The sequence below is a fragment of the Lactuca saligna genome, chromosome 2 (genome assembly GCF_052625555.1).
Source record: "Lactuca saligna cultivar CGN05327 chromosome 2, ASM5262555v1, whole genome shotgun sequence".
Lineage (NCBI taxonomy): Eukaryota > Viridiplantae > Streptophyta > Magnoliopsida > Asterales > Asteraceae > Lactuca > Lactuca saligna.
The window spans coordinates 122,763,669-122,790,637 of NC_136418.1; the positions used below are offsets into that span (position 1 = coordinate 122,763,669).

Consider the following 26,969-nt stretch of genomic DNA (forward strand, 5'->3'; position numbering starts at 1 on the left):
AGAATGATTATCTGAGAGCTTCAACGGTATCATCATGGATGCAAGGAAAAATCCAATCATCACCATGTTAGGGGAGATAAGATTGTATGTTATGGAGAGAATATACAATTTAAAGATTAAAGGTAGTTCATGGCCTGATTACAAGCCATGCTCAACAATTACACTGCTACTAAATCAATTAAAAAAAGCTCAAAGGTACTTTCTAATCTTTACACTCATAATTTTATGTAATTACTTATGTTATGTCTGCAATAGGGATTGGTAGGTTTTACCAAGTGGTCTAAACCAATTTTGTAACGCTCGTAGATCCGGGCTAGTCACTTTAAAGACAATGAACGTAAAAAACAACTTTTTGATAGAACATTATTTAGAATAAATAATCTTAATCAAGTTATAGTATATGTCACAAAGGTTCTGTACATATAAAGAACGCCAAAATCTAAGTTATAACGAAGAAGTTATGACCCGTCGAAGTTTTACGGCAAAACCGGTGCGACACCGGGAATCGTAAAAAGTGAATTTACGGCAAAATAATTTTTAGCCTTAGCGATCTAGAAGGAAGTCGTAGTATATGTTAAACTGAGAGCGTGCATAAAAAGAACGTCCAAATCTGACTTCGTACGAGGAAGTTATGATTTTTCTAAGATTTAGCATAGCATTGCACAGACCAATATTCGGATTTTAGATCGATTGATTTTAAGCCAAAATAATCTAAACGAGAAATGAAGATATCGTTAATAGGAGTTAAATGATAAAAAGACAGATGAAAACGGAGCTCGTATGCGAAAGATATGGACGAAGCTTAGTCTCTACTCTTCAAGCGTGACGAAGTCAAATATAGTTTTGTAATCTGAGCTACAATGAGAATTAGCCGACGGGGTCTAAATGAAAGTTGTAGTACTTGTAAATACCAATGTATGGATATAAATAACGTAGAAAACGGAGCTCGTACACGGAAGATACGGACGAAGCTTAGGGGCTACTCTACGATAAAATCCCTATAAATAAGAGATGAACTCTTCATAATTTCTTCACACCATAATCCTTTCTTTCTCTCTCTAACTTCTCTCTAGCCTCCCTAAACCCCTCCCAAGTCTAGGGAACCTCCCTAGCACGAGAAGGAAACCCCGGAGCGCCCGACAGCTCCAAGAAAGGAGCTTTCGGCTCGGAAACGCTGCTCCAGCGAAGCCCGTTTTTTTTTTTATTATTAAAATCCCGCTGTAAGTGAGCTACGCCTACACTATTTGTAATATATATTTTATTTAAATATATTAATATTATTAGGACCTTATAATAATTATTTGGGCTATTATTATGAGTTATATAAGTCTCATTATAATATCTTTTTAACCACTCGCGGTTTGGGGAATCTGGTTTAAAGGGCCGCATAGGATTGTTGGATTTCAGAAGTGTTATATGCCAAAATGGTTCTGCCTTCCGGTGTTTTATGTCTGTCCCCTGTCTGTACATAGTGGTTGGAAAATATTATTTAAACGCTTATAATAATAATAATAATCCTAAGACTAATAATTAGTCACGGTAAATATTAGACAAAAATCTAGTGGTAATAATACTAGGTTTCGTCGAAGGAAATTATATTGTTAAGAAGCGAAGTGTTGTCCGAGTTTGGAATCATCAATTTAACAAGTGAGTGCATAGTTACTTTCATCTTACACATAGATATGAATTATTTTATATAAATTACGTGTCATGTGTGCATATTATTTGGATATTTGCTGTATATGTTGGATGAATGATTTTATACATGTTTTAAATGATTTAAACTATATATTTGTTTTATATCTACAAATATGTTGGGATAAAACATGGGTAGATGAAATAGTCACTACTAGAAAAAAGGCCTTTTACGACGCTCATTGCGCGTCGTAAAACGCTCAGACGACGCGCAAATGCGTGTCAAGGAAGGCCCTGTCATAAAGAGAGACGACGCGCATTTACGACGCGCATTTACGACGCGCGGTTCTGACACGCAATGCGTATCAAGGAAGGCCCTGTCATAAAGGAAGACGACACGCATTTGCGTGTCGTAACCTTACGACGCGCGTGTTTATGACACGCAATGCGTATCAAGGAAGCCCCTGTCAAGAAAGGCCATGTCATAAATGAAGATGACACACATTTTTGCGTATCATGGATGCCCTTGTCCTAAAGGAAGACGACACGCATTTTGCATGTCATAATTCTAAATATTTTTAAAATTATATATTTTTTGATAGATTTACTAATTTTCAAATTAAATAACACATTAAAAGTCTAATAATACAAAATAAAATACCATAAACACTAAGAATAATCCATTGCACTAATATGTCAAATACAAATAATCATTCCAATATTAAGTAAATGTAACACATTGCTAATATTTCATAATATTTATTATTCAAGAAATATGAAAAAATTGAAATCCTTGAGATTAAAAGTACTAATAGAAGCTTCACGTGAGATACATACAGTTGGACCAGTAAGCAAGGATGTTCCCGAATCCATACAGTTGAATACAAGATGTTACAAACTGTGAAAGAGAAACCCTCTGTCCACTTCCACCATGAAAAGTGGAAAACCAATCATTATATAGCATAGACACCTGGTTTTACAAGAATGAAGTTAATAATGATTAGATTGATAAATTAAGGAGTTAAAAATGAAGAAATATGATGTAATAAGATGAGAAAAATTATTAGGTAACAGTTTAAGAAGATATAAATGCACCATCATCATCCTTGTTGTGTTGGACATAGAATAGGATGCATACAAACCAGCTTGATGAACAACAAATCAAAATAAATAAATTAACTCATTTCTCATTTTCTAATATATCTTAATGTTAAATATAGCATTTACCTAGCACACCTTGATGAAGATCATAAACATCCTTTCTGATAAAGTAATATATGAATAATTATATATTTTTTCTAAGAAATGAACACAATACTTTCTAATCTCAACTTAACATTGATATGGCATAGAAACTTACATTCTCTTGTACCAAATAATTTCTTATTTACTCGTAGTAGCAGTAACTATATCTTCATTTTATATTTTTATTTTTTTTAATCCTCATAAGTATTTATAATCATTATCTCTGACTATAACACTAACCGGTAAGAAGAAGGCTTTTCCCTGATACTATCTCGCAAGTCAACTTTCTGGCTAATAAATTCTGTGTTGGCGTGATAATATCAACCTCCAAAAAAGAGATAACATCCTCAGATTCCTCATTGGACTTTGATGAAGTACCGGCATTTTCATCTGCAATTTCCATCAGATTATTAGTAAATAAGGAACAGCCTAGAAGATTAGATAAAACACTAACCAGATTGTGCAGCATCAAGAAGTTCCTCAAGTTCAAAAATCTAATGAACACCACTAGACAGTTCGATGAACTTTCTATGCAGCTCCAAGATGTCACCAAAGGCCAAGAAGCTTTGAGATACAACTGATGCCAAAAACCGCAATGCTTGTGCAAGCTCACCTGCTAACAAAAAAATCCACTCACATCCAAACCAAAAAAATAAAAGCCTAAATTTCATTAGGTTCAGGTAATCGATTCACAACTACTAAACTATTTCCAATTGTGGTAAACAAATGTCATGATGAATCGGAATTGAGAATGGGAATTGACCTTGAGTGGAAGTCAATGAACGATCAACTTTGTGCTCCATAGCATATAACAAGCTCAATCCCCAAGTAACATTGTGGGGTAGTTGTTTGGAGACAAAGTCATCCAGTACTCCAAATAACCATTTCTTCCTCAGAAGTATTTTAGCATGAGCAAGAAGCTCATTAAATCTTGACTCAATCATCTGTCAGAAAAACCATATTCAAGTAGTATTATTATTATTATTAATATTATATTCCAAAATTCTCCTTTGTGGAAGGAAATATAAAAAAGAAAGAGGAGAGGCGTTACTGCTTTTTCTCGAGCACCACCTCCAAAGGAAGCAACAGATTCAGCATGTGTACGCAGCCTCTCGTGCATGGAGTCAAATACCACCTGGATCAGCATTTCCAGCAATCTACAGGGCATTTGAGTTGGCATGGTCTGAATTTGTTGGTGTCACAACAAGAATTAAACAGTTGGGAGCCTTAATGCATGACATTATCATTGTTCTGATGCCAGAGTTATGTCAAGAACATTAGGAGAGAAAATCTTTAAACGAATTTGCTTGTCAGAAACACCCTTGTTTCCCCCTGCTTCCCTGTCAGCCTCAGCCTATAGTATCCAGATTGTAAATTAAGAATTCAGTGATCTAATCTCACTTGACAAGAATATAAAGTGCTTGAACTTTCTATTTAGAGGCTCATGATCATACATAATTCAAGGACACAATTACTCTGTTAACATGTAAACAACAAAATTCTATCAGATGAAAGTTTCTGTAGGTAGTAAAATTGGTCTAGGGAACTAATTTTATGAATATGAACAATGATTTTACTCCGTATTAATCTTTCACAGGTAGTAGAGTTGAACAAGCTATGATATAATATCACTGAAGCAACAATCCCTTGTTCACCAGACTTGGCTACACTTCCATGACTCAAATGTTGAGACAACTTATTTATACATATCCAAGATCAAGTCATTGGCCTTATCTCCAATAGCATTAATAGCAACCCGATGAAAAAAATTGCTCAACTAGTAAGTCATTTTACATATTTACAACCACATTTTTAACGATAAATGAAAAAAAAAATACCTGGAGGCCATATTTGTCGGATTGAACAGTCATATTAGATAAAATTTCCACATCTGTAACTTGGAGGCCATATTTATACCTCCATTTGCATTCCTGCTAATAATTCCACAACTGGATCATGCATGTTACTTGTAACTCCAACTAATTTTAAAGCTAAAGAGTTAGCCAATCCCATGTGGCCATCTATTCTTGAAAGCCATACCTGTTAAGATTGAAAAGACTAATTGTGATTAAGTGGGGTTTAATTACAGTTTATATAATTTGTATTTAGTTTTTTCTTACAGGATGATGAGGTGTAATATAAGCATATCATAGTTGGAAGTACATTAAAATTTAAGTCTTGATGAGAAAAAAATAGAATTTTCAAAATACAATTAATGGCTTGTAAGATAAATATATTTAAAGTATAATGTTATAATGATGAAAGAAATGCACAAATAAATTAAAGTATGTTGCTATGATTTGCATTTAGCCCTAAACTGAAAAGAACAAAACACAAATGTTATATGTATATCATATGAAGAAGGTGAGGAATTTTAGAACCTGGAGTCCTCCAAAAAGCAAATGGACATGAGAATCAATAAATCCATGGATCAACAACTTGGTCTAGAAGGCAAGTGAAGATGGTTTTCACGTTGGTTGCAAGATTACCAGGCTGTACACAATCCATCCCATGTCCTTTCTTCAACAACACTTCAGATCAGGGGCAATATAGTCCGGTGTCCCCACTGTTGAAAACGCCTTCTCTCACACAAACAAGCAATCTGTGGTCATCTTCACATCAATATCCAATCAATTTCACCAAATTGGGATGTCTGAGCTGACCAAGGAAATTAACTTCAGTCTACAACAAAAAACGCCATTACAGATATAGATTAGAATGGTATAAGGAAGATAAAACAAAACAAAGAACTAGTTGTTAGAAGGACAGAGAACTAGAGGAGCTTACAAGCCATTCTCTGTGGCCTTGAAGACCCTCCTTGTTGAGAACCTTAACAGCAACAGGCAGAGATTTGAGACCAACCCAAACATTCTTATCAATATAGCCCTTGTAAACAGCCTTTGTTACAGAATTACCTGTCATGAGAGCAAGATCTTGAAGTAAAGCTTTCTTTCGTTCCCCAACACCAGGACATTTCACAATAGCAACCCTAAGTAAACCTTGATTTCTGTTAACAATTAGGGTTTCAAGAACTGAGATTAAGATATCTTCAGCAAAAATGAGCAAAGGGACACTTAATTGAGTACACTTTTCTAGCAATGGGACAATTTCTTTCACAGATGATATCTTTTGATCTGTTATCAGGACTTTAGCATTTTCAAATTCCACAGACAAATTGTTCTGATTTGTGACAAAATGAGGTGACATGTATCCTTTGTCGATCTGTAGGGAAAGTATTCCTGGATAGACATTAAAATATGAAAATGAAAAAGATAAAAAGAATGTATGAATAAAATATCACAAGATGTATTTCACTTGATACCTTCATTCCTTCTTCAACAATCACAGAAGTTTCACTTGATGAAGAAGATTCAATAGAAATTATTCCATCATGACCGATTTTATCAATGGCTTCATCAATTAAGTTTCCAATAAATTCATCATTTCCAGCAGAGATGGAAGCTATGGCTGTGAACAGGAAGAAAAGAATCTTTAGAGTTTAGAGAATCTGATGAAAGAAAACACTAAAAAGAAAAGAAATTTACCTTTTATATCATCTCTTTTGCTGACTGGAATCATTTTCTTTTTCAAAACTTTGATCAATTCTTTGAGACAAACAATTTTGACCAATAAGAACATTGACCACAAATCACATATATCTTAACAGTAAAAAGGGGAAAAAAAAGAAGCATACTAGCAAAGAATAAGACCAGGACCGAGTCGAGAAGTACTAACCCTCGTAGATGTCGAGGAGTGTTAGAGGGATTACGGAGAATCAGATAAGGTCGGCGGAGAAGGAACCTTAACAGATGAAGAGGGTGTCAGTGGGATTACGAAGAAGCAGCTCCATCGAGCTTACCCTAGCACCGACTTTGAATGGAGAATGCGAAATCTTGCTTGGAAGGCGACGGATTACTGACGTACCATAGCAGAATGAAGACGGAGTACTTCCACGATGAAGAAGTCGGCGTTTCAGTTCATGCATCGTTATCTTTGAGTTGTGAGAGAGATTACACTAAGAAATTGAAAGAGGATGCGATGGAATGATGAGTGGGAATAAACCCTAAAAATGGATCGACAAATTTGCCCCTGAAATTTGGTTTACCGCGTTGCTCTCATTATCTCCGGATGAGCTGCTAGTGAGAACCCCGGCACCAGAGGACTCTCCAACATCTTCTCTACCACTACTCGTCTCGACGTTGACGATGGCGGAGGGTCGGCGATGGCGGAGGGTCGACGACCATGAAAGAGCACATAGCGGTGGCCGGAGTGCGAGGGGAGTAGTTGGCGGTCGATGTGGGGAGGGGAAAGATGAATCATCGATTGTGGGGATAAAGAACGATGCGTCAAAAAATGCTTAGGGCAAAGAGGGAAAGAGGGAAGGGAAAGCGGGCTTTTCTAATTTTTGGGTTTTCTTTTCCCGCTTGCAACTAAACAACCCGTGTTTCATTAAAAAATATAAAACGACATGTCTAGATGACGCACGTTTTATAATAAGTTCCCTCCGTGTTTTTTTTCTGACACTAATTTTAGGGTACGCAAAAATGCGCGTCTGAAATCCTTCAAATTTTTAAAGAGCTGACATTATTTTTAGGTGACCCACTTTTGCGTGTTATAAATCAATGCGTATCATAAATTGCACGTCGTAAAAGGCTGTTTTTCTAGTAGTGAGTTGATGTGTGATCAAATAAAATGATAAGAGATATGTAATGATAATTAGATGAGGATAGATAGGTGATGATGAATCGTTGATGTAGGATGAAAGATACTATAACCTTGTCCGGAAATTTGGAGATGTAGTCATCTACCAGAGTATAGATGGCGACCACAGTATTATAGACAACCCCGTGGAAACACCAGCAGGCTCATAACCTGTAGGTGATGAATTACGAGTTCAGGCGATATTGTAACTACGTATTCATGTGATGATACTCTGACCCCTTACTATGAATTACGAGTTCAGACGATGTTGTAACTATGTATTCATGCGATGATACCCTAACCCTTGTTGGGCACGTATTGAGGGAGTAATCCCTGAATCAATATTGTCTATACGATGTAGGCGATGATCCTTAGGGTGAGTCCGTAGGAACAAACATATAAGGAAATGCAATGTAAGGAGATGAGAGGTAAATATGATGTAGGAGACGACCCTTAGGAGAAATCCTTAAGGAAGGTACTTAGGAATAAAGAAGATAATGAGGATTGGTAATTGGGTTAATTGTTTGATGATTAAACATAATAATTATATTATTGTGGGTTGAAAACCCTATGTACTCATCGGGTTTCCCAACCTGACCCACTCAATTTACTTGTATCACAGGTGACAATGTGAAGTTATATTACACTGAGATATTAAGGAGATATAGATCACTAGTGTAAATGAATGTAAGTTCTATTTATGTTTTTATGTTTATGTATTGACGATGACATCCAAAATGTTTTAAAAGGAATAAAAATAATTTTCTTCGAAAATGCTCTGATAATGAAATTATCATGTTTTTCTAGGGACTCCGCAACGTTTTTATTGAAAGATATACTCTGATTTTTATAAAGCATAAATAAAATCGGTCTTTTATGGCCGTGAAAATAGGGATGTCACAGTTGGTATCAGAGCATTAGTTTAAGTGAACTAGGAATTTGTAGGATTTCTTGACTTAAACTTATAATGATAAGGGATGTCTGTGAGATGTGAGCACTAGCTTATTTTAGGAATTATGCCTAAAAAATGCTTTTATGTGCTAAATGCTTTGTGCCTGATATGTTGTTGTTTGATCGGATCTATGGTCTATTGCCGACCGGATCTGGAAACTTTACGTGTTTAAGATTCTAGACGTTTAATTACAGTATTAGAACTAACATATAACTTTTTAGAGAGATAAGGGGATTTATACGTCAATCATAGATAAAATCTTTCCTATCTTAATTCTCGTCATTACACACCAACCGTCTGATTTGGTGTATAGATCGAAATGGAAAGAACCCGAAGTGGAGTCGGGAACACGAATGGAAATAGGAATCAACAACCCCCGGTGATTAAACAAATATCGTTTGTAGGAACCACACCTGAGCCAATCACCATGGTCGGGGTACCAACGATGATCCAAATGTTGTTAGATTGTCAAATTGAGGAAACAAGGCGTTTACTTCAACAAAATCGAGAGGAACTTACGATACCTATTGAACAGCCCGAGCTGAATGATGGGCAGTCAGAAGGAGGGAACTACAATGGGACGGTTGGTCAAGACAACCCACCGATAGTTAGAAGAAACAATTAGGATGGAGGAAATGATGAACGTGGATGAAAGTACAAGGATTTCATGGCATCCAAACCCCCGAGTCTTTCTGGAAGCCCATCACCGGTGGAAGTTATGGACTAGATATCCAAAATGGAGAAAATGTTTGAGAGTTGTGAGTGTAGCAACCAACAAAAGACCGCCCTTGCGGTCCCTCTGTTAAAGTCTGGAGTATTGAGCTGGTGGAAGTTACTAGCTAACACGATGCCCAAGGGAGAAGCAAGCAAGATGTCTTGGGAAGATTTCCTAATGCAATTAAAGATGCAGCACTGCTCTGAGCAGGAACTTGTGGAGATCAACAATGAATTCCAGAATCTAAAGAAGGGGAGGATAAGTGTCACCGAGTATGCTGCAAGTTTTACGGAGAAGATGAAGGCAAATGATGGATAAACCAAAAGTTGTACATAACTTCCACTTATGAACGACAAAAATATAAGCAACCATTTGTATATTATGAGTTACTTTAACACTCCAATAATCTTAGAAATTTTAAAATTTTAAAATCAACCATTAACCATCATCGTTTACAAAAGAACTCCCAAGACCCAGTAACATAAAACAGGAAGATGTGCACGATCACACTTCACTTTCCCATGATCCTCAGAAATATTTTAAACAATAAACTAAAACTATAAGTCAAAGCTTAATGAGTTTCCCCAAAGTACCAATGTAACGCCTGCAGATCCGGGCTAGTCAATTTAGAGGCAATAGGGGTCGAAAACGATTTTTCTACAAAAAGATTATTTAGAATAAATAATCTTAAACAAGTTGTAGAATATGTCACAAGGTTTCCGTACATATAAAGAACGCCGAAATCCGAGTTATAACGAAGAAGTTATGACCCGTCGAAGTTTCGCGTCGGAACCGGCACGACACCGGGAAGCGTAAAATAGTAAATTTATGATAGAGAGAGATTTAGCCTTAGCGCTCTAAACGAAAGTCGTAGAATATTTTAAACTAAGAACATCAATAAAAAGAACGCCCAAATCTGACTTCGTATGAAAAAGTTATGATTTTTCGAAGTTTCGGATTAGCGGTGTACAACTCGAAATTCGAATTTTAGATTGATTGATTTTTAGCTGATACAACCTAAACAAGAATCGAAGATCTCGTTATTAGTAGCATAACGATAAAAATACAGACGAAAATGGACATCGGATAAAGAAGTTATGAGATTTTAACGGACCAATCCTGTCCCGGCCTGTTAAAAATATAACTTTAAAAATAAAGTCAAAATTAGCCGACGGAGTCTAAACGAAAGTTGTAGAGTACGTCTCCAACTACGCGTGGATATAAAGAACGTCAAAAACGGAGTTCGTATGAATGAGTTACAAATTATAATAGCATATTTACGTATTAAAATAAAGTATAAATCATGTATACGTACATATATATATATATATATATATATATATATATATATATACATATGTATATATCATTAGAAAGGTATCGACGATGCGGTCATTATAAGACTAATGTTGAGTTCTTTCGACATTAGTTTAGTACATATATCATTAAATCCATTTAAAATAGTATTATAGAGGGGTGTTTAGTTGTTTATATAACTAAAAGGTCATTAAGTAATTATGGAGGGTAGTTTTTGAAAATTCAATTAGTATAAATAAGAGCCTTGGGCTCTCATATTTCTTGCACCATTCTCTTGATTCAAGAGTCTTTCTCTCCTTATCCCCCGAGCATTTCGGTCCCTCGTGATTCAACTTCTCTTTCTGTAGTTTTAGTATAGTAAGGTGAGTGCTGAAGCGCTGCACGAATCTTTCTTAGAAAGATTCAGCGACGAAGTTCTGCCCCTGCAGAGCCCAACTCCTAGCTAAAATCCCCTTGAAAATAATTTATGCTTACCCTATTTTAAATATAGTTTATATTTAAAATTAGTATTGTTATTATAAATTTATAATAAATATTTGAGCTATTATTATGACTTATATAAGTGTCGTTATAATATCTTTTAACTACTCGCGGTACGGGGAATTTGGTTTAAAGGGCCGCATAGGGTTGTTGGATTTCATAAGTGCTATACGCCAAAATGGTCCTGCCCTCCGGTGTTTTATGTCTGGCCCCTGTCTGTACATAGTAGTTGGAAAGTATTGTTTAAACGCTTATATAATAATAATAATAATAATAAGACTAATAATTAGTCACGGTAATATTAGACTAAAATCTAGTGGTGATAATACTAGGTTTCGTCAAAGGAAATTATTTTAAAGTAAACGAAGCGTTGTCTGAGTACCGAGTCACCACCTTCTCAGGTGAGTGCAAAGTTACTTTCATCTTACACATAGATATGAAGTATTTTAATATAAATTACGTGCTATGTGTGCATATTGTCTGAATACTTGCTGTCTATGCTGAGTGAATGATTTTATACATGTTTTAAATGATTTAAACTATATATGTATTTTATATCTACGAAAATGTTGGGGTAAAACATGGGTAGATATAATAGATGAAATATGAGTTGGATGATGAGTTGAGAGGTGATATAGACTATAAGGTGTGGGTGAGAGGTGTACGATGTGAGAAGCCTTTTTCCCAAACGATGTCCCCGTCATTCAGCAGAGTATGAATGACAACCACGGACTATCCTAGATAGTCCAGTGGAACACTATCAGGCTCGCAACCTGTAGGTGTTGTGAACGATGTGTTCACCCGGTGTACTCTAAACCTTGGTGATCATGCAGACTTGATACCTACACCCTGCTGATCATGCAGACTTGGTGCCAAAACCTTGGCGACTATGCAGACTTAGTGCCTATTGTATAAATTCTGGCGACTATGCAGACTTAGTGCCTAAACCCCGGTGACGATGGACTTCGTGCCGATTCCTTAGGATGATCCTTAGGAATGTATGAACGAGGAATAGTTGATTCTTAGGGTAGATCCTTAAGAATAAAGCAGATAATAGGGATGGGTAATTGGGTTGATTGTTTGATTGTTTGAAAATAATAATTATATTATTGTGGGTTGAAAACCCTATGTACTCACCAGGTTTCCCAACCTGACCCACTCAGTTTATTTATATCACAGGTGTTGATATGAAGTCACATTACACTGAGAGATTTAAAGAGATGTAGATCACTAGTGTAAATAAATGTAAGTTTTGTTTATGCTTATGTTTTTGTATTAACGATGACATCCCAAATGTTTTAAAATGAACAAAATACGTTTCTTCGAAAATGTTTTAAAAACGTATTTATCATGTTTTTCTGGGAACAAATTTCGCAAAATTTTTATTAAAAGAAGTACTCTGATTTTTATAAAACATAAACAAAAATCGGTCTTTTCTGGCCGTGAAAATGGGGATGTCACAGTTGGTATCAGAGCATTAGTTTAAGCGAACTAGGAATATGGATTTATTTCTAGACTTAAACTTAGAATGCTAAGTGATGATTGTGAGGAGTGTGTCAAATAGATTTAGGTAATGCACCTGAATAGACACAAGCACTAGCTTATTTTAGGAATGATGCCTAAATTCCTTTTACGTGCTAAATGATGCTATAGTTTGATCGGATCTATGGTCTGTTGCCGACCGGATCTGGAAACCTTATGTGTTTAGGATTCTAAACGTACGAATACGATATTTGAACTAGCATATAAACATTTCGGAGTGATAAGGATGTGTTAAACGTCAATCTTAAGTAAAGGTCTAGATTCACCTTATTCGGTGTATAGATCAAGATGGAAAGGACCCGTAGCGGAAACATGAATGCAAATGGGAACCGAAACCAACCCCCGGTGATTGAGCAAATACCGGTTGTGGTAACCGCTACTGAGCCAATAACAATGGCCGGAGTGCAAGCAATGATCCAGGCGATGTTGGATCGTCAAATGGAGGAAACCAGACGTTTGCTCCAGCAAAATCGAGAAGAAGCAACCATACAGATCGAACAGCCCGAGTTGAACGAAGGGCAGGCTGAGGAGGGAAACTACAGTGGGACTGTTGGTCAAGCCAACCCACCAATAGTTAGGCAAAACCACCAGGATGGAGGAAATGATGGACGTGGATGCAAATACAAGGATTTCATGGCGTCCAAACCACCGAGTCTATCTGGAAGCCCGACGCCGGTGGAAGTCATGAACTGGATCTCCGAGATGGAGACGATGTTTGAGAGTTGCGAGTGTAGCAACGGGCAAAAGACCGCTCTCGCGGTTCCTTTGTTGAAATCTGGAGTACTAAGCTGGTGGAAGCTATTAGCCGATTCGATGCCCAAAGGAGAGGTGAGCAAGATGTCATGGGAGGATTTTCTAGTGCAGTTAAAAATGCAGTACTGCTCTGAGCAGGATCTTCTGGAGATCAACAACGAGTTTCAGAATCTAAAGAAGGGAAAGATGAGTGTCATCGAGTATGCTGCAAGTTTTACAGAGAAAATGAAGCTTGTTCCTTATCTAGTTCCAACTGAGCTCTCCAAGGTCAATAAGTTTGCCCATGGATTACCAGCAGACTTTGGACTAATGGTCAAGCAAGCAACCACTTTGAAAGGAGCCATCTGGGCAGCCAGGAATGTTGAGACCCAGATTAGGGAAAAAGGTCTGGAGAGAGCTAAAGTTGGCGAGAAAAGGAAACATGAAGGATCATTAAAATCCAACAAGGAAAAGAAATTCTCAAAGATTGAAGAAGGAGGAGGAGGTGAAACCAAGTGGTGCGAGAAGTGTAAAAAGAAGCACTTCGGGAAATGTAACGAGGAGGTGACTTGCTACAAATGTGGGAAGACAGGGCATTACGCCAGCAAGTGTGCGTCCAACAAGAAGGTGTATTATGGATGTAACAAGGAAGGGCATATTTCCAGGGACTGGTCGGGGAAAAATACGGCAGCAAGACCAGAAACGCCACCGAGGCCACGGGCATTCCACATGATCCTCGACGAAGCAGAAAACCGTGCAAGGAATCAATGATGAGGACTTCATATCCGAAGATCAAGTTATGCAGTAGTCATAGTGTTGTATGATGTAGCCTATTAGAGGCATAGTCTAGGGTGAACTTGGACACCTATGTAATAGTTTCAAGAAATAATAAAACCTTTGTTTTGTTATCTGATGTGTTAAAATGTTATGTGATTTTCTTGTATGGTGACTTGGGAAACTGCGGGACAATACTTTGGACGAGTATGAGTAGGTGTGAATGGTAGTAGAGGCCTATACTACCAGAAGCACAGGACTCACACTTGGATCAGGGAAAGTCACAAGGTTACCAAGAAGCTAGTAACTGATTCTGTTTTTTTTTCAAGTATGTCATTACCATCGTTTCGATAATGACTAAAAAGATTGTTAATTTCCGACCCTAGTGGTCGTACCGAATTGAGTCCGACTACGATGAGTATGTTGCGTGGTTCAGGGAACCAAGTTCGATGTAGCGTCCGACTTAAACCAAACAATTGAAATCAAAGCGATCAATAGAAGTATCGCGTTCGTTGTTAAAGAAGTTGGTAGCCAGAAACGCTACATGTTAAAGTGTGATTATATCACATTAGAACATGAAGGAAGGCATAGTCTATTTTAGAATTTAACTCTAAGAGACCTAAGTCTAAACGTGCATCACATGATGATAGGTCATAATTTGAAGTCTAGCGTGAGGTAGAGAGCAGGTGCACGATCGAGTACTGCTTACAGTCAATGAGTCTAAGAGATAGACTTGAAGGAATATAGAAGTTATAATTATTACCTAGGATGAAGAGATGACGTATGGAGTCATTATACGAGCCCTGTTTCGTTGATGATTCCGGGACGTAATCATCCTAAGGGGGAGATAATTGTAACGCCTGCAGATCTGGGCTAGTCAATTTAGAGGCAATAGGGGTCGAAAACGACTTTTCTACAAAAAGATTATTTAGAATAAATAATCTTAACCAAGTTGTAGAATATGTCACAAGGTTTCCGTACATATAAAGAACGCCGAAATCCGAGTTATAACGAAGAAGTTATGACCCGTCAAAGTTTCGCGTTGGAACCGGCACGGCGCCGGGAAGCGTAAAATAGTAAATTTATGATAGAGAGAGATTTAGCCTTAGCGCTCTAAACGAAAGTCGTAGAATATGTTAAACTAAGAACATCGATAAAAAGAACGCCCAAATCTGACTTCGTATGAAAAAGTTATGATTTTTCGAAGTTTCGGATTAGCGGTGTACAACCCGAAATTCGAATTTTAGATTGATTGATTTTAGCCGACACAACCTAAACAAGAATCGAAGATCTCGTTATTAGTAGCGTAACGATAAAAATACAGACAAAAATGGACATCGGATAAAGAAGTTATGAGATTTTAACGGACCAATCCTGTCCCGGCCTGTTAAAAATATAACTTTAAAAATAAAGTCAAAATTAGCCGACGGAGTCTAAACGAAAGTTGTAGAGTACGTCTCCAACTACGCGTGGATATAAAGAACGTCAAAAACGGAGTTCATATGAACGAGTTACAAATTATAATAGCATATTTACGTATTAAAATAAAGTATAATCATGTATACGTACATATATATATACATATGTGTATATCATTAGAAAGGTATCGACGATGCGGTCATTATAAGACTAATGTTGAGTTCTTTCGACATTAGTTTAGTACATATATCATTAAATCCATTTAAAATAGTATTATAGAGGGGTGTTTAGTTGTTTATATAACTAAAAGGTCATTAAGTAATTATGGAGGGTAGTTTTTGAAAATTCAATTAGTATAAATAAGAGCCTTGAGCTCTCATATTTCTTGCACCATTCTCTTGATTCAAGAGTCTTTCTCTCCTTATCCCCCGAGCATTTCGGTCCCTCGTGATTCGACTTCTCTTTCTGTAGTTTTAGTATAGTAAGGTGAGCGCTGAATCGATGCACGAATCTTTTTTAGAAAGATTCAGCGACGAAGTTCCGCCCCTGCAGAGCCCGACTCCTAGCTAAAATCCCCTTGAAAGTAAGTTATGCTTACCCTATTTTAAATATAGTTTATATTTAAAATTAGTATTGTTATTATAAATTTATAATAAATATTTGAGCTATTATTATGACTTATATAAGTGTCATTATAATATCTTTTAACTACTCGCGGTACGGGGAATCTGGTTTAAAGGGCCGCATAGGGTTGTTGGATTTCATAAGTGCTATACGCCAAAATGGTCCTGCCCTCCGGTGTTTTATGTCTGGCCCCTGTCTGTACATAGTAGTTGGAAAGTATTGTTTAAACGCTTATATAATAATAATAATAATAATAATAATAATAATAATAATAATAATAATAATAATAATAATAATAAGACTAATAATTAGTCACGGTAATATTAGACTAAAATCTAGTGGTGATAATACTAGGTTTCGTCAAAGGAAATTATTTTAAAGTAAACGAAGCGCTGTCCGAGTACCGAGTCACCACCTTCTCAGGTGAGTGCATAGTTACTTTCATCTTACACATAGATATGAAGTATTTTAATATAAATTACATGCTATGTGTGCATATTGTCTGAATACTTGCTGTTTATGCTGAGTGAAAGATTTTATACATGTTTTAAATGATTTAAACTATATATGTATTTTATATCTACGAAAATGTTGGGGTAAAACATGGGTAGATATAATAGATGAAATATGAGTTGGATGATGAGTTGAGAGGTGATATAGATTATAAGGTGTGGGTGAGAGGTGTACGATGTGAGAAGCCTTTTTCCCAAACGATATCCCCGTCATTCAGCAGAGTATGGATGACAACCACGGACTATCCTAGATAGTCCAGTGGAACACTATCAGGCTCGCAGCCTGTAGGTGTTGTGAACGATGTGTTCACCCGGTGTACTCTAAACCTTGGTGATCATGCAGACTTGATACCTAGACCCTGGCGATCATGCAGACTTGGTGCCAAAACCTTGGCGACTATGCAGACTTAGTGCCTATTGTATAAATTCTGGCGACTATGCAGACTTAGTGCCTAAACCCCGGTGACGATGGACTTCGTGCCGATTCCTTAGGATGATCCTTAGGAATGTATGAACGAGGAATAGTTGATTCTTAGGGTAGATCCTTAAGAATAAAGCAGATAATAGGGATGGGTAATTGGGTTGATTGTTTGATTGTTTGAAAATAATAATTATATTATTGTGGGTTGAAAACCCTATGTACTCACCAGGTTTCCCAACCTGACCCACTCAATTTATTTATATCACACGTGTTGATATGAAGTCACATTACACTGAGAGATTTAAAGAGATGTAGATCACTAGTGTAAATAAATGTAAGTTCTGTTTATGCTTATGTTTTTGTATTAACGATGACATCCCAAATGTTTTAAAATGAACAAAATACGTTTCTTCGAAAATGTTTTAAAAGCGTATTTATCATGTTTTTCTGGGAACAAATTCCGCAACATTTTTATTAAAAGAAGTACTCTGATTTTTATAAAACATAAACAAAAATCGGTCTTTTCTGGCCGTGAAAATGGAGATGTCACAACCAACACACTACAAAATAAACAAGCATGCAAATATGAGCCTTCAGCCTGATTGGACTATCTCGCAAAGCCTACAACCTATCTGGACCGCTCTACAAGCCTTCAGCCTGATTGGACATATTTTTGACATATTTTTGGAACAAATATTTTGGCAGTGACTTGGTGAAAAAGTATGCATGATTCTCTTTTGATCCAATATGTTGCAGATGAATCTTTTGGATTGTTGTTTGTTCATGTGTAACGAAATTTTATCTCTTTTGATGTAACCATGTTTCCCTTGATCAATAACAACACTTTTATCTTCATATATAAAAAATGGTTCATTATGATCATAAGTTAAATCACATGTAAATCGAATATGACTAATTACAACTTGAAGTGTTACACACTCTCTAATCGCCAGCGTGAGTAGTTCAAAGTGATTCGTCGAAGTAGCAATTAGAGCCTGTTTATGAGACCTCCAAGATATCATTGTGTTACATATGATAAATAATTTGCATTAACATAGATGACAAGGACCACGTTATTTCGAGTACGGGGTAGATCCACTCAATGACATGTAGGGATGGATTAAACCCATATTCGTAGTACCTTTAAGGTAACAAAAGATCTCTTTAATGCCATTCTAGTTAGAGTGAAAATTTTCAACATGACTCGTGACACATTGCAAACCCAACACAAGAATAAACAAGTTTGGGTTGAGATTTCTGACCCGCCAACATGACAAATAAATGGTCGTGTTCGGGTTAGTATTTGGGTTCACGAGTCAACCCACTAAACCATATATTATTGATTTTTTATTCTGAAAGAATATTATCGTTTTAACTCATATATGTACACTCATGGCTCAATATCTCTTCATTCTCTTCCTTTGGATGGAATGGGTCATTTTTAATGTCTAGAGAACGAACGATCAAGAGAGTAGGTGACTGGCTTTGGTAGTAAATGTTTTATAGAGAATGAGTCATGCTTATATTTTTTATAATCTTTAAAACAATAAAATTTGCTATAAATATTTTTTTTTGTTAAAAAGAGATTGAGCGAAGTTGGTTGATAATAACTAATAAGCAACAAAAAAAATAAAAATATTTGAGTTTATATATATTGATTATATGTAAAAGAGAAAGATAAATAGACAAAATCTTTTGACATTTAAATAGTTAGATCATAAAAATATAATCTTTATAAATTAGTAGTTGGTAACCTCAACAAACAAAGTAAAAAGGAAACATCGTATACAGACGGTTAAAAGTAACTAACGATTAAAGTACCCCTAAATCACTAGGAAAAATTCCCACAGATTTTCTTACCAATCCTTTTATATAGATTATTATAGATGACGCAAGAATATAGAATCAACATCCCACATCGCCTCCGAAGTGCAAATAAATCGGCGATATAACAGAGTCGGAGAGATTGGTAAGCACGACCTTACTTGAACAGGATCTGTTCTATAGGCTCGTACCTCTGTATTCTTGATTCCTAAGAAGACAGAAACCCATATCTGGTTGATGAACCACGATCATGTAGCCAGAGCGTGATTAACAGTGCTTCATGGCCTCGGCTATGGCATCAGTAGATGATCGTTGCTAATCCATCTGATGGGTCTTGGCATGGCTACATGATTGTCTGACAGACAACTGAAACTTTTTTTTTTTTTTTTGGTGCCCGGTAAGTGTTCGATGAAATGCCTGAAAGAGAATAATCACAGTTTATTGAGAATTGAGGCCTTGTCGATGGGCTACACTTACAATATACTGTGCAGGAATATGGCATAATGCAGAAGTAAGTTAACAAAATTACATTATTACCCTTTTTGCTGATTCAACATTTCAAACTCGACATTTGCACTTATGTCTACTTTGTGCATTGACTTTGTTCCTGCTACCATTCATCTTCTATCCACGTTATTCCATGGTCATTTACCACCTATGCTTTAATAGTTTCTTTTTTATAATCTAGAGAAAACTACATTTTTTGGTCATTGAGTGTAACTTATTTCTTTTGCAATTCGGTGCTTATTTAAGGTTCTTGTAATGTTTTTTGGTCCACAAGTATAGCTGATTTTTCCAAATTTGATCCCAAGAATATAGTCATTTTACTTTAAACAGGAACCAACAACGTGACAAAAATCTCACATAAGGACCAAAAATATAACTTACTCTAATCTATAGTTTTAAATTCACTTATGGATCTTTTTTACTTTTAGAGAAGCAAAATCTCAAACCAATAAAGGGTATTGTGTCCCAAATACAGTGATTGAAGGAAACAAGAATACTCAAGTTGTAGAAAAACACTTCACATGTCAAGATAGCGTATTTGCTGTTTTCCCAACAAGGGTGTGTAGGGGAGAAAAAAATGTGATGGATGTGATAATATTAAAACCAATGATATTTGCTATAAATATTTTTTCTAATAAGAGATTGAGCTAATAAGTTGGTTGATAATAACAAATACGTAACAAAAATAAAAACACTTGAGTTACACACAACCTTTGAATGTACAATCGATGAACAAAAATCACAAATGACTCCACATTTCACATTCGCAACAGAACTATCAAGAAACCAAATGGGTAAGAAAACACCAAAGAGAGCTTTTTCTTTTTCACTCACCAACATTCTCATGAGAAAAAAGATAATGTAGAAATAGTAATCTAACTAATAAAAAAAAATGTAAAACTTGTAATACATGTCATACCAATTCAATCTCATCAACAAAATAACCACAATAAAGTTCTTGAAACAGTTTGATTAGTTATTACATTACACAAGAAACATTTCCAAAATTTCCAACTTCTTTTTCAAGTTCCAATAATCTACGAACAATCAGCAATGGTTCCCATTTTATCAAAGTAACGAAATTCCAAAATTGAACAATGTTTAACCTATCTTGCTTGTGTCACACATCCTATGCTTCTATTTTTTGTAGGAAAATTGTAAATGGGGTAACAATTTATTTTATTGTATCTTCAAAAATTGATGTCTCATTTCTCATTCATGAATCATGTCTATCTAGAAACTTCTCAATCACAACAGAAAAAGCAGCAAATCCTGCACAACCAACACAAGCTGCCTTTGGACCTCCTGAAAAAAATCACCAATACAAAATCTTTTACATTAAATTAACACACAAACTAATTTTCGTATAAAAAATATATCAAAATAAATAAATAAATAATACCCTTTGCAGAAATTGCTCCCCCAGTCACACACCCAGCTGCAACTGTGTTTGTCATGTCATGTTTTGCTCGTGCCTTTAAAGAAACAATCAGCATCAATGGAGATGAAAGAAAAAAGAAAGGAAGAATATATTGCTAAAAAAATTGCATCTTGCCTTTTCAACAACACATTCAGCAGCTGAGAAGATAAACCCCATAACTGCAAAAGCCTTACAGGAACCCCAGCTCCTTCTACCCATCTGTTTTGCAGTATAGATAAACTGTTGTCTACCACTCATCTCATCTTGCATTATTGGATTATCCAATGCACCAAGAAACAACCCCATAGCTAGCCCTAGTCCACCTCCTGCACCATTTATCACAATCCAGTTTAGGTCATGGTGTGTTAGAGATCTTAAGTTTGTTGATCTGAAACAAATTGGAAGTTGGAACTAGAACTGGAATCGCATCAAAAGTTGAACTTTTATTAGCTTGAAGTTCGGTTCTTATCGTTGAAATCAATGCTCTTAAATGCAAACAGAAAATCAGGTTGATTTACAACCAGCAATTATCGATTTGTAACCCTTGCTAAGATTATGCAACAATTTTACACTTGACACAGGTTACCTTATGACGTTAGAACAAAAATAAAAATCTATTCGGTTTTCTAGCAAATTGAAAAGAGGAGCTTGTTTAATTTGGGGCCAATGTAAGAAAAAGGATGAAGAAAATACAGAGAGGTTAGAAAGAGGAGAAGGATGAGGGAGACAAACCCATGACGCCGCTAGCAACGCTACGAACAGCACAGTTGTTCCAAATATCTTGGCCTCTTACTTCTTCGATTGTAGGCATTCGAATTGGTTCTATTGTACTCTTCTCTGCTTCATTTGTGTTTGCAGCAGGAGGAGGAGGACTAGTGGATGAATCTTCGCTCATTTTGTCGTCGGCCGTGTGCTTAGCTCCGTGTTATGCTCTGCAGCCAACGGAGAAGAGATCAAATTACTCGGAGGAGGCGGAGATGGGAGGGAGGATCCAAGGAGGTCTTGGATTTGGAGGGTGGGTTTCTTTTTCTTTTACTAAAAGGAAAAGAAAATCCGACAGAGCACTGTTAGGGTTTTTGATCGTCTTTCAACTTTGAATAGACCAAAATTAATGGGGATATTTACGAAAATCATCGTGAGATTTTAGACGAAAAAAAAAACTAATTTTTTAGGCATTTGTAAAAATAACTATAAGATTAAATTTCTTGTGGTTCGGAAAATATCATAATTTTAACCTAGGTTTTTAATTTTTTATCATTAGTCCTATTGTTTTTAAATTTTTTGCAATGTTAGTCCCGCTCCGTTAACGCATACATATTCTGACAAACTGTCCATTGCTGATATCCCGACAATCAATCACAAATTCTGGAAAACCCACACATTGTGATTCCAATCAAACACACATACACATGTATTGATTCCAATCAAACTCAGACATTATGCTTCCAATCAAACACGTATATTGTGATTCTGACAAAAAAAAAACAAAAGCATTGACTTCGAGTAAAACACACACATATTGATTCTAATCAAACACACATATACATATTGTGATTCCAATAAAACACATTCACACACATTGATTCCAATAAAACACATTCACACACATTGATTCCAATCGAACACATAGAGACTTACACAATGATTCCAACCAAACACACAAAGAGTCTAATCGATTTTGACAAGCTTGTTTAAAGGGAAAAGTTTGAGAGTCATGCATTATTTCTAACTGAATGTCTGCTTACATGGAAAACACGAGTGGAGGGTTCGATGAAGAATTAACAACAAAAGATTTAGGAAGAAAAGACAAAAATAAATAAAATAAAATAAAAAATAAAAAAGGTCTGAAATTCTATAAACTTGTGACAGTTTTCTTAGAAAGCATGCATATAAATTCAGAAATAAATTGATCGGGAAATAAAGTTGATTTGTGTGTCATTACTTTATTGCATCTTTAAACCCTACAATTCTATAAAATAATTTGGTGTTAAAGTTGATTTGGTTTTGATAAACACTAGTCAAACCAAGTTTATAATTGTAAAATTAATATGATTCAAGCAAATTTAGATATATTGATTGTTTAATCTATGAATTACTCAACAATAAATAGTATATCAATTTATGTAACATCCCAAATATCATGATAAAAAATTTCATTTTTCAAAAACCATTTTATAAACCACACGTCATACAGAACGATATTTCCAAAACATAGTCATGAAAATCATAGTATCTAAAAAATTCATTTGCCTTCGTCTTGCCCCGATCATCTGATGTACTTGAAACCATGAAACAGGTCACCTATACAATAAAAAGGGACCAAACCTCAATGTACGACTCAAATTACTTCATTTGACCTAAAGTCAAACTTGGTCAAAGTTAATGGTTACCGGTCAAAAAGTCAAAAGTCAACATCCAACCAGATTACACAATGCGTAACAGCTCTACGCAAGGTGTGGAGCATAATGTGGAAAAAACAGGGGGGAAATGGAGTTATGCCCCGCATAAGGAAATTTACGCCATGTACTCCCAGAAATCCTAACTTAATCATTAAGTTCTTAATACAGAAAGTTAAACCACCAAACTTCCAAATCTAAACTAGATAGACATCTTAATGGATAAAGTCTCTGACTTTATCCATTTGTATGCATACCAAGGGCACAAAATCATAACATATGTAAAAAAATTCAGCCAATGCTCCATAACTTGTGCATGGTTGAATGAGAGTGACCAAGCTCTCAAATTTATAACTTATTGTAACATTTGGTAAAAATTGGTGAGGGTTTGACGGTCAAACCACCGCGAACTACTATGTATCAAAAACCAATTGTGGATAACTTTGTGTTTATAATGTATATTAAATATATCATATTCATAATTTCTTTTAGAACATATCAAAACATATATCGTTGGAGATCGAATCGAAATCACCAAAAAAAAATTAATTTATTGGTGACGTTAAAAATAAAATTTTACATTGAGTATATCCGAGAGTTATTGATGAGAATTTTGAATATATTATGTTCTCCTAATTTTGTGGATATAAAGAACATCCAAAATGGAGATCTTATAAGAAAGTTATGCCTCTTTAAAGGATAAAAATCAATATTTATCTGATTTTTCTGAAACGAACCGTACACTGCTTCGTTTGTGATAGCTCTAAGCCTCGTAAAGTTTGGGACCAAACGTGATATTTTGACCAAACCATAGAGACAAAAAAATGCAATGAAATCAAACCATAGGGACGATCCGAGTGCAAAAAAAAAGTTAAGGACCAAACGTGTAATTTTGATCAAACTATAGGGATGATTTTAGTAATTTACTCAAATATAAAACAAGATAAAATCAAATTTTTATTTATTTATAAAATGCGGAAAAACTTTTTCCTTACAATGCAATTACAAAAGAAACCTATGTTTCTAAACATTTCCTAAGCAATCTATCACAACTCCTAGCAGCAACTCAAAAATCTGATCATTGAACCATGCGATCGAAACCCATCTCTTCGCGATCAGACTCAACTTACTCTTCCTTTAAGCTTCGTTTCTTTTCTTCGATCCTAAAATAACATCAAAATGTAATTACATTACATCATGTATTAAGAATCTCCAAATAGGAACTTAATAGAGTTAGATAGTGGACTTACTGAAGCAGAGTCAAACTCTTTGACTTTACCATCCTTATGATCCTTTAGGTAGATTCGGCAGCTTCATAACCAATGTCCCTTCTCTTGGCAATAGAAACATATGGACTATTTGGGAATGGTACACGGGACTATCTCAGACTTAACTTTTCTCTTTTCCATTTGGTCAAATGATGTGACCATGGCCGATCCCTTTCCGTGGGGAAGAGAAAACTTTTCTGGACTTCTAATGTTACCATTGTCAATGTCCATGGAAGTTTGGGAAGTATATCTTCCAATCAAATTTGCATGATCAGTGCGCCAAATCATTGTTAATTCAGCAACAATTAGCAAATATGTAAGATCGATAAGGGTCATGTCGCGGTCAGTCATATAGTAATCTTTAATGAACTCACTATATGACTCAGGGAGTGACTGAAAAACCAAGCCAACAACTAGCTTCCTTGAGACATCGACTCCTAGCATTCCTAACCTGTCAATGTGTGACTTCATCTCCAATACATGTGCACACACAGACCTTCCATCTTGGTGTTTGTTTGCCAATATGTCTTGAGTGACCTTGAACTTTTCAACTCTTTAAACTTGTGGGTTAAGGAGAAATATTGGAGGAGGTGGAGGAAGTGAAGTATGATTTTTGCGAACATCATCTTCATGAGGAAGGCTTTTTCCAAAAGATTCGGGAAGACCATAGTTGTCTGAACTAGACATCTACAAGGTAGAAATTCAAGTTTAGTTGATTTAAGTCCTTAATATAACACCCAAAATGAAATATTAAGGCTAGGACCCAACACAATATTTTACAATTCGGAAGAGTGATGTCGTAATCCAATTGCAAAATATTTAAAGGTAGGTAAATGACGATTTACCAATTTCCACCATGAAAAACAAAAAAAAGAATATTAGGTTTTAAATGGACTGAAATTCCTAGATCTTTTGATATTCATTGAACTTTTCAATGACATGTTTAATCTCGATTACGCCCTCTCAGTTTTGTGACTGGAATGCCGAGAATCACAAACAAGGTGCGAATAACCATGCAAATTAGCTTGGTACTCTCAATGTTACAAATCACCCAATAAATGTGTTGGTTAACCACACACGCTCCATTGATCCATGATTAACATCAAGCTACCCTTTTCCACCCTTGTTAGTCTCAAATTAGTGTGTCGGTTACCCACACACGCTCCACTAACGACTTAACAAGGTGCAAAGTGCAATTTCATGGAATAACATCAGATTCACATTTTTCCTAAGTAACTAAGATTGGAAATTTATAAGTGTTTAGTTACTTAGTATTTTCATTATCCTTTTAATGAGAATTAATGTCCTATCCTACCTGTTCAGCTAACGACCCTCCACCAGTCAAGGAAGCGTTGAGTGAGAGTGGACATCCATTAAACCACCATTTTATAGTAACCTTATACCCCCTTATAGACCGGCTTCGTGAATGAGGCCTACTAACGGTAAGACTGACCTTTTAATTATACATATTTAATATATTAGACTTTTAATTTTATATAGTATAAGAGTGTATTTTAAACTTTTAAAATACTTGATGGTTTAATTTATTAAAAAATTATACTCTTAATTTAATTAAACTTAAACCATATGATTATGGATTTAATAATACTCCTTTAATTAAATATTTAATTAACTATTAATAAAATCCATAAGATTTAATTGAACTTATTCAAAAAACATCAAGATGCTAAATCGAATTAAAACTATTTAATTAATTTTAAGTTATGAACCTATGAGTTACATTTTTGAAAACTTTTCAAATTCCTAGGGTTTTTATGAATTCAATGTTTCTTAACTGAGACTTTTTAACTTTTAAAACTTGAGGGAAAGTTTTGTAATTATTGAAAATCTTTTGAACTCCATAACTTAAGGAATTAATTTGTTTTATGAAGATGAAACTTTTCAAGTTCCATAACTTATGGAACTCTTTAAAAAAACTTTTGAGTTGCAAATTTGATGACAAATATTGTAACTCCTTAAAACCTTTTAGAATTTCAAAACTTAATAACAAGTTTTGTAACTCTCCAAAAAACATTTAGATCAAATTAAACTAATCCAATTATCATATAATTCATCATTTACCAATTTGACCTAGTTTATATTCAAGATAGTTTCAAATTTTACCAATAATTAGTTTTCACAAAATCAAGTAATTATCTTAAAATTTAACGGACTTCATGTTTTTGGATGGGGATAAACAGTACCATATCATTAAAACCGAATTTTATAAACCTAAACAGTTTGTGGTAATGTTCCTAATCCAAATCAGGCCAAAAACTCGAAAATTCTGCCATCGGATGCATCAACTCGTCGAGTTCCATTATGGACTCGTTGAGTTCAAGGCAAATCTCATCCAACTCGCCGAGTTCATACATGGACTCGGCGAGTTGGCCCTGGCAGAATCCCGAAATGCAGTTTTTTCAGCTTTGAAAATTACACAATTGCATCAATACAATAGAAAACACCCATGTCTCTGATGCCACTG

General features: G+C 35.4%; 1 protein-coding gene and 1 non-coding gene across 2 annotated transcripts; one reads left to right on the forward strand and one right to left on the reverse strand.

Annotated features, from left to right (window-relative positions):
* The first annotated feature begins 19,044 nt into the window (after window positions 1–19,044).
* On the forward strand, window positions 19,045–19,258 carry LOC145032999 (small nucleolar RNA U3). The gene has a single exon (XR_013677267.1). It is a non-coding gene; the product is annotated as a small nucleolar RNA U3 (small nucleolar RNA).
* Window positions 19,259–20,398: 1,140 nt separating this feature from the next.
* LOC145031472 (mitochondrial import inner membrane translocase subunit TIM22-4-like) lies at window positions 20,399–21,912 on the reverse strand. The gene is made up of 4 exons (XM_078980028.1): window positions 21,553–21,912; window positions 20,956–21,146; window positions 20,803–20,875; window positions 20,399–20,705 (listed from the first exon to the last, which is right to left on the reverse strand). The coding sequence occupies exons 1-4, from the start codon at window positions 21,713–21,715 to the stop codon at window positions 20,617–20,619; spliced, it is 516 nt and encodes a 171-aa protein (XP_078836154.1). The 5' UTR covers window positions 21,716–21,912; the 3' UTR covers window positions 20,399–20,616.
* Window positions 21,913–26,969: the final 5,057 nt, after the last annotated feature.

Coding starts and splice junctions, on each gene's coding strand:
- LOC145031472 (XM_078980028.1), bottom strand. CDS start 21,715: ATGAGCGAAGATTCATCCACTAGTCCTCCTCCTCCTGCTGCAAACACA. Junction 21,147..21,552: donor CGTTGCTAGCGGCGTCATGG/GTTTGTCTCCCT, acceptor TAAATGGTGCAG/GAGGTGGACTAGGGCTAGCT. Junction 20,706..20,802: donor GGGAGCAATTTCTGCAAAGG/GTATTATTTATT, acceptor GATTTTTTTCAG/GAGGTCCAAAGGCAGCTTGT.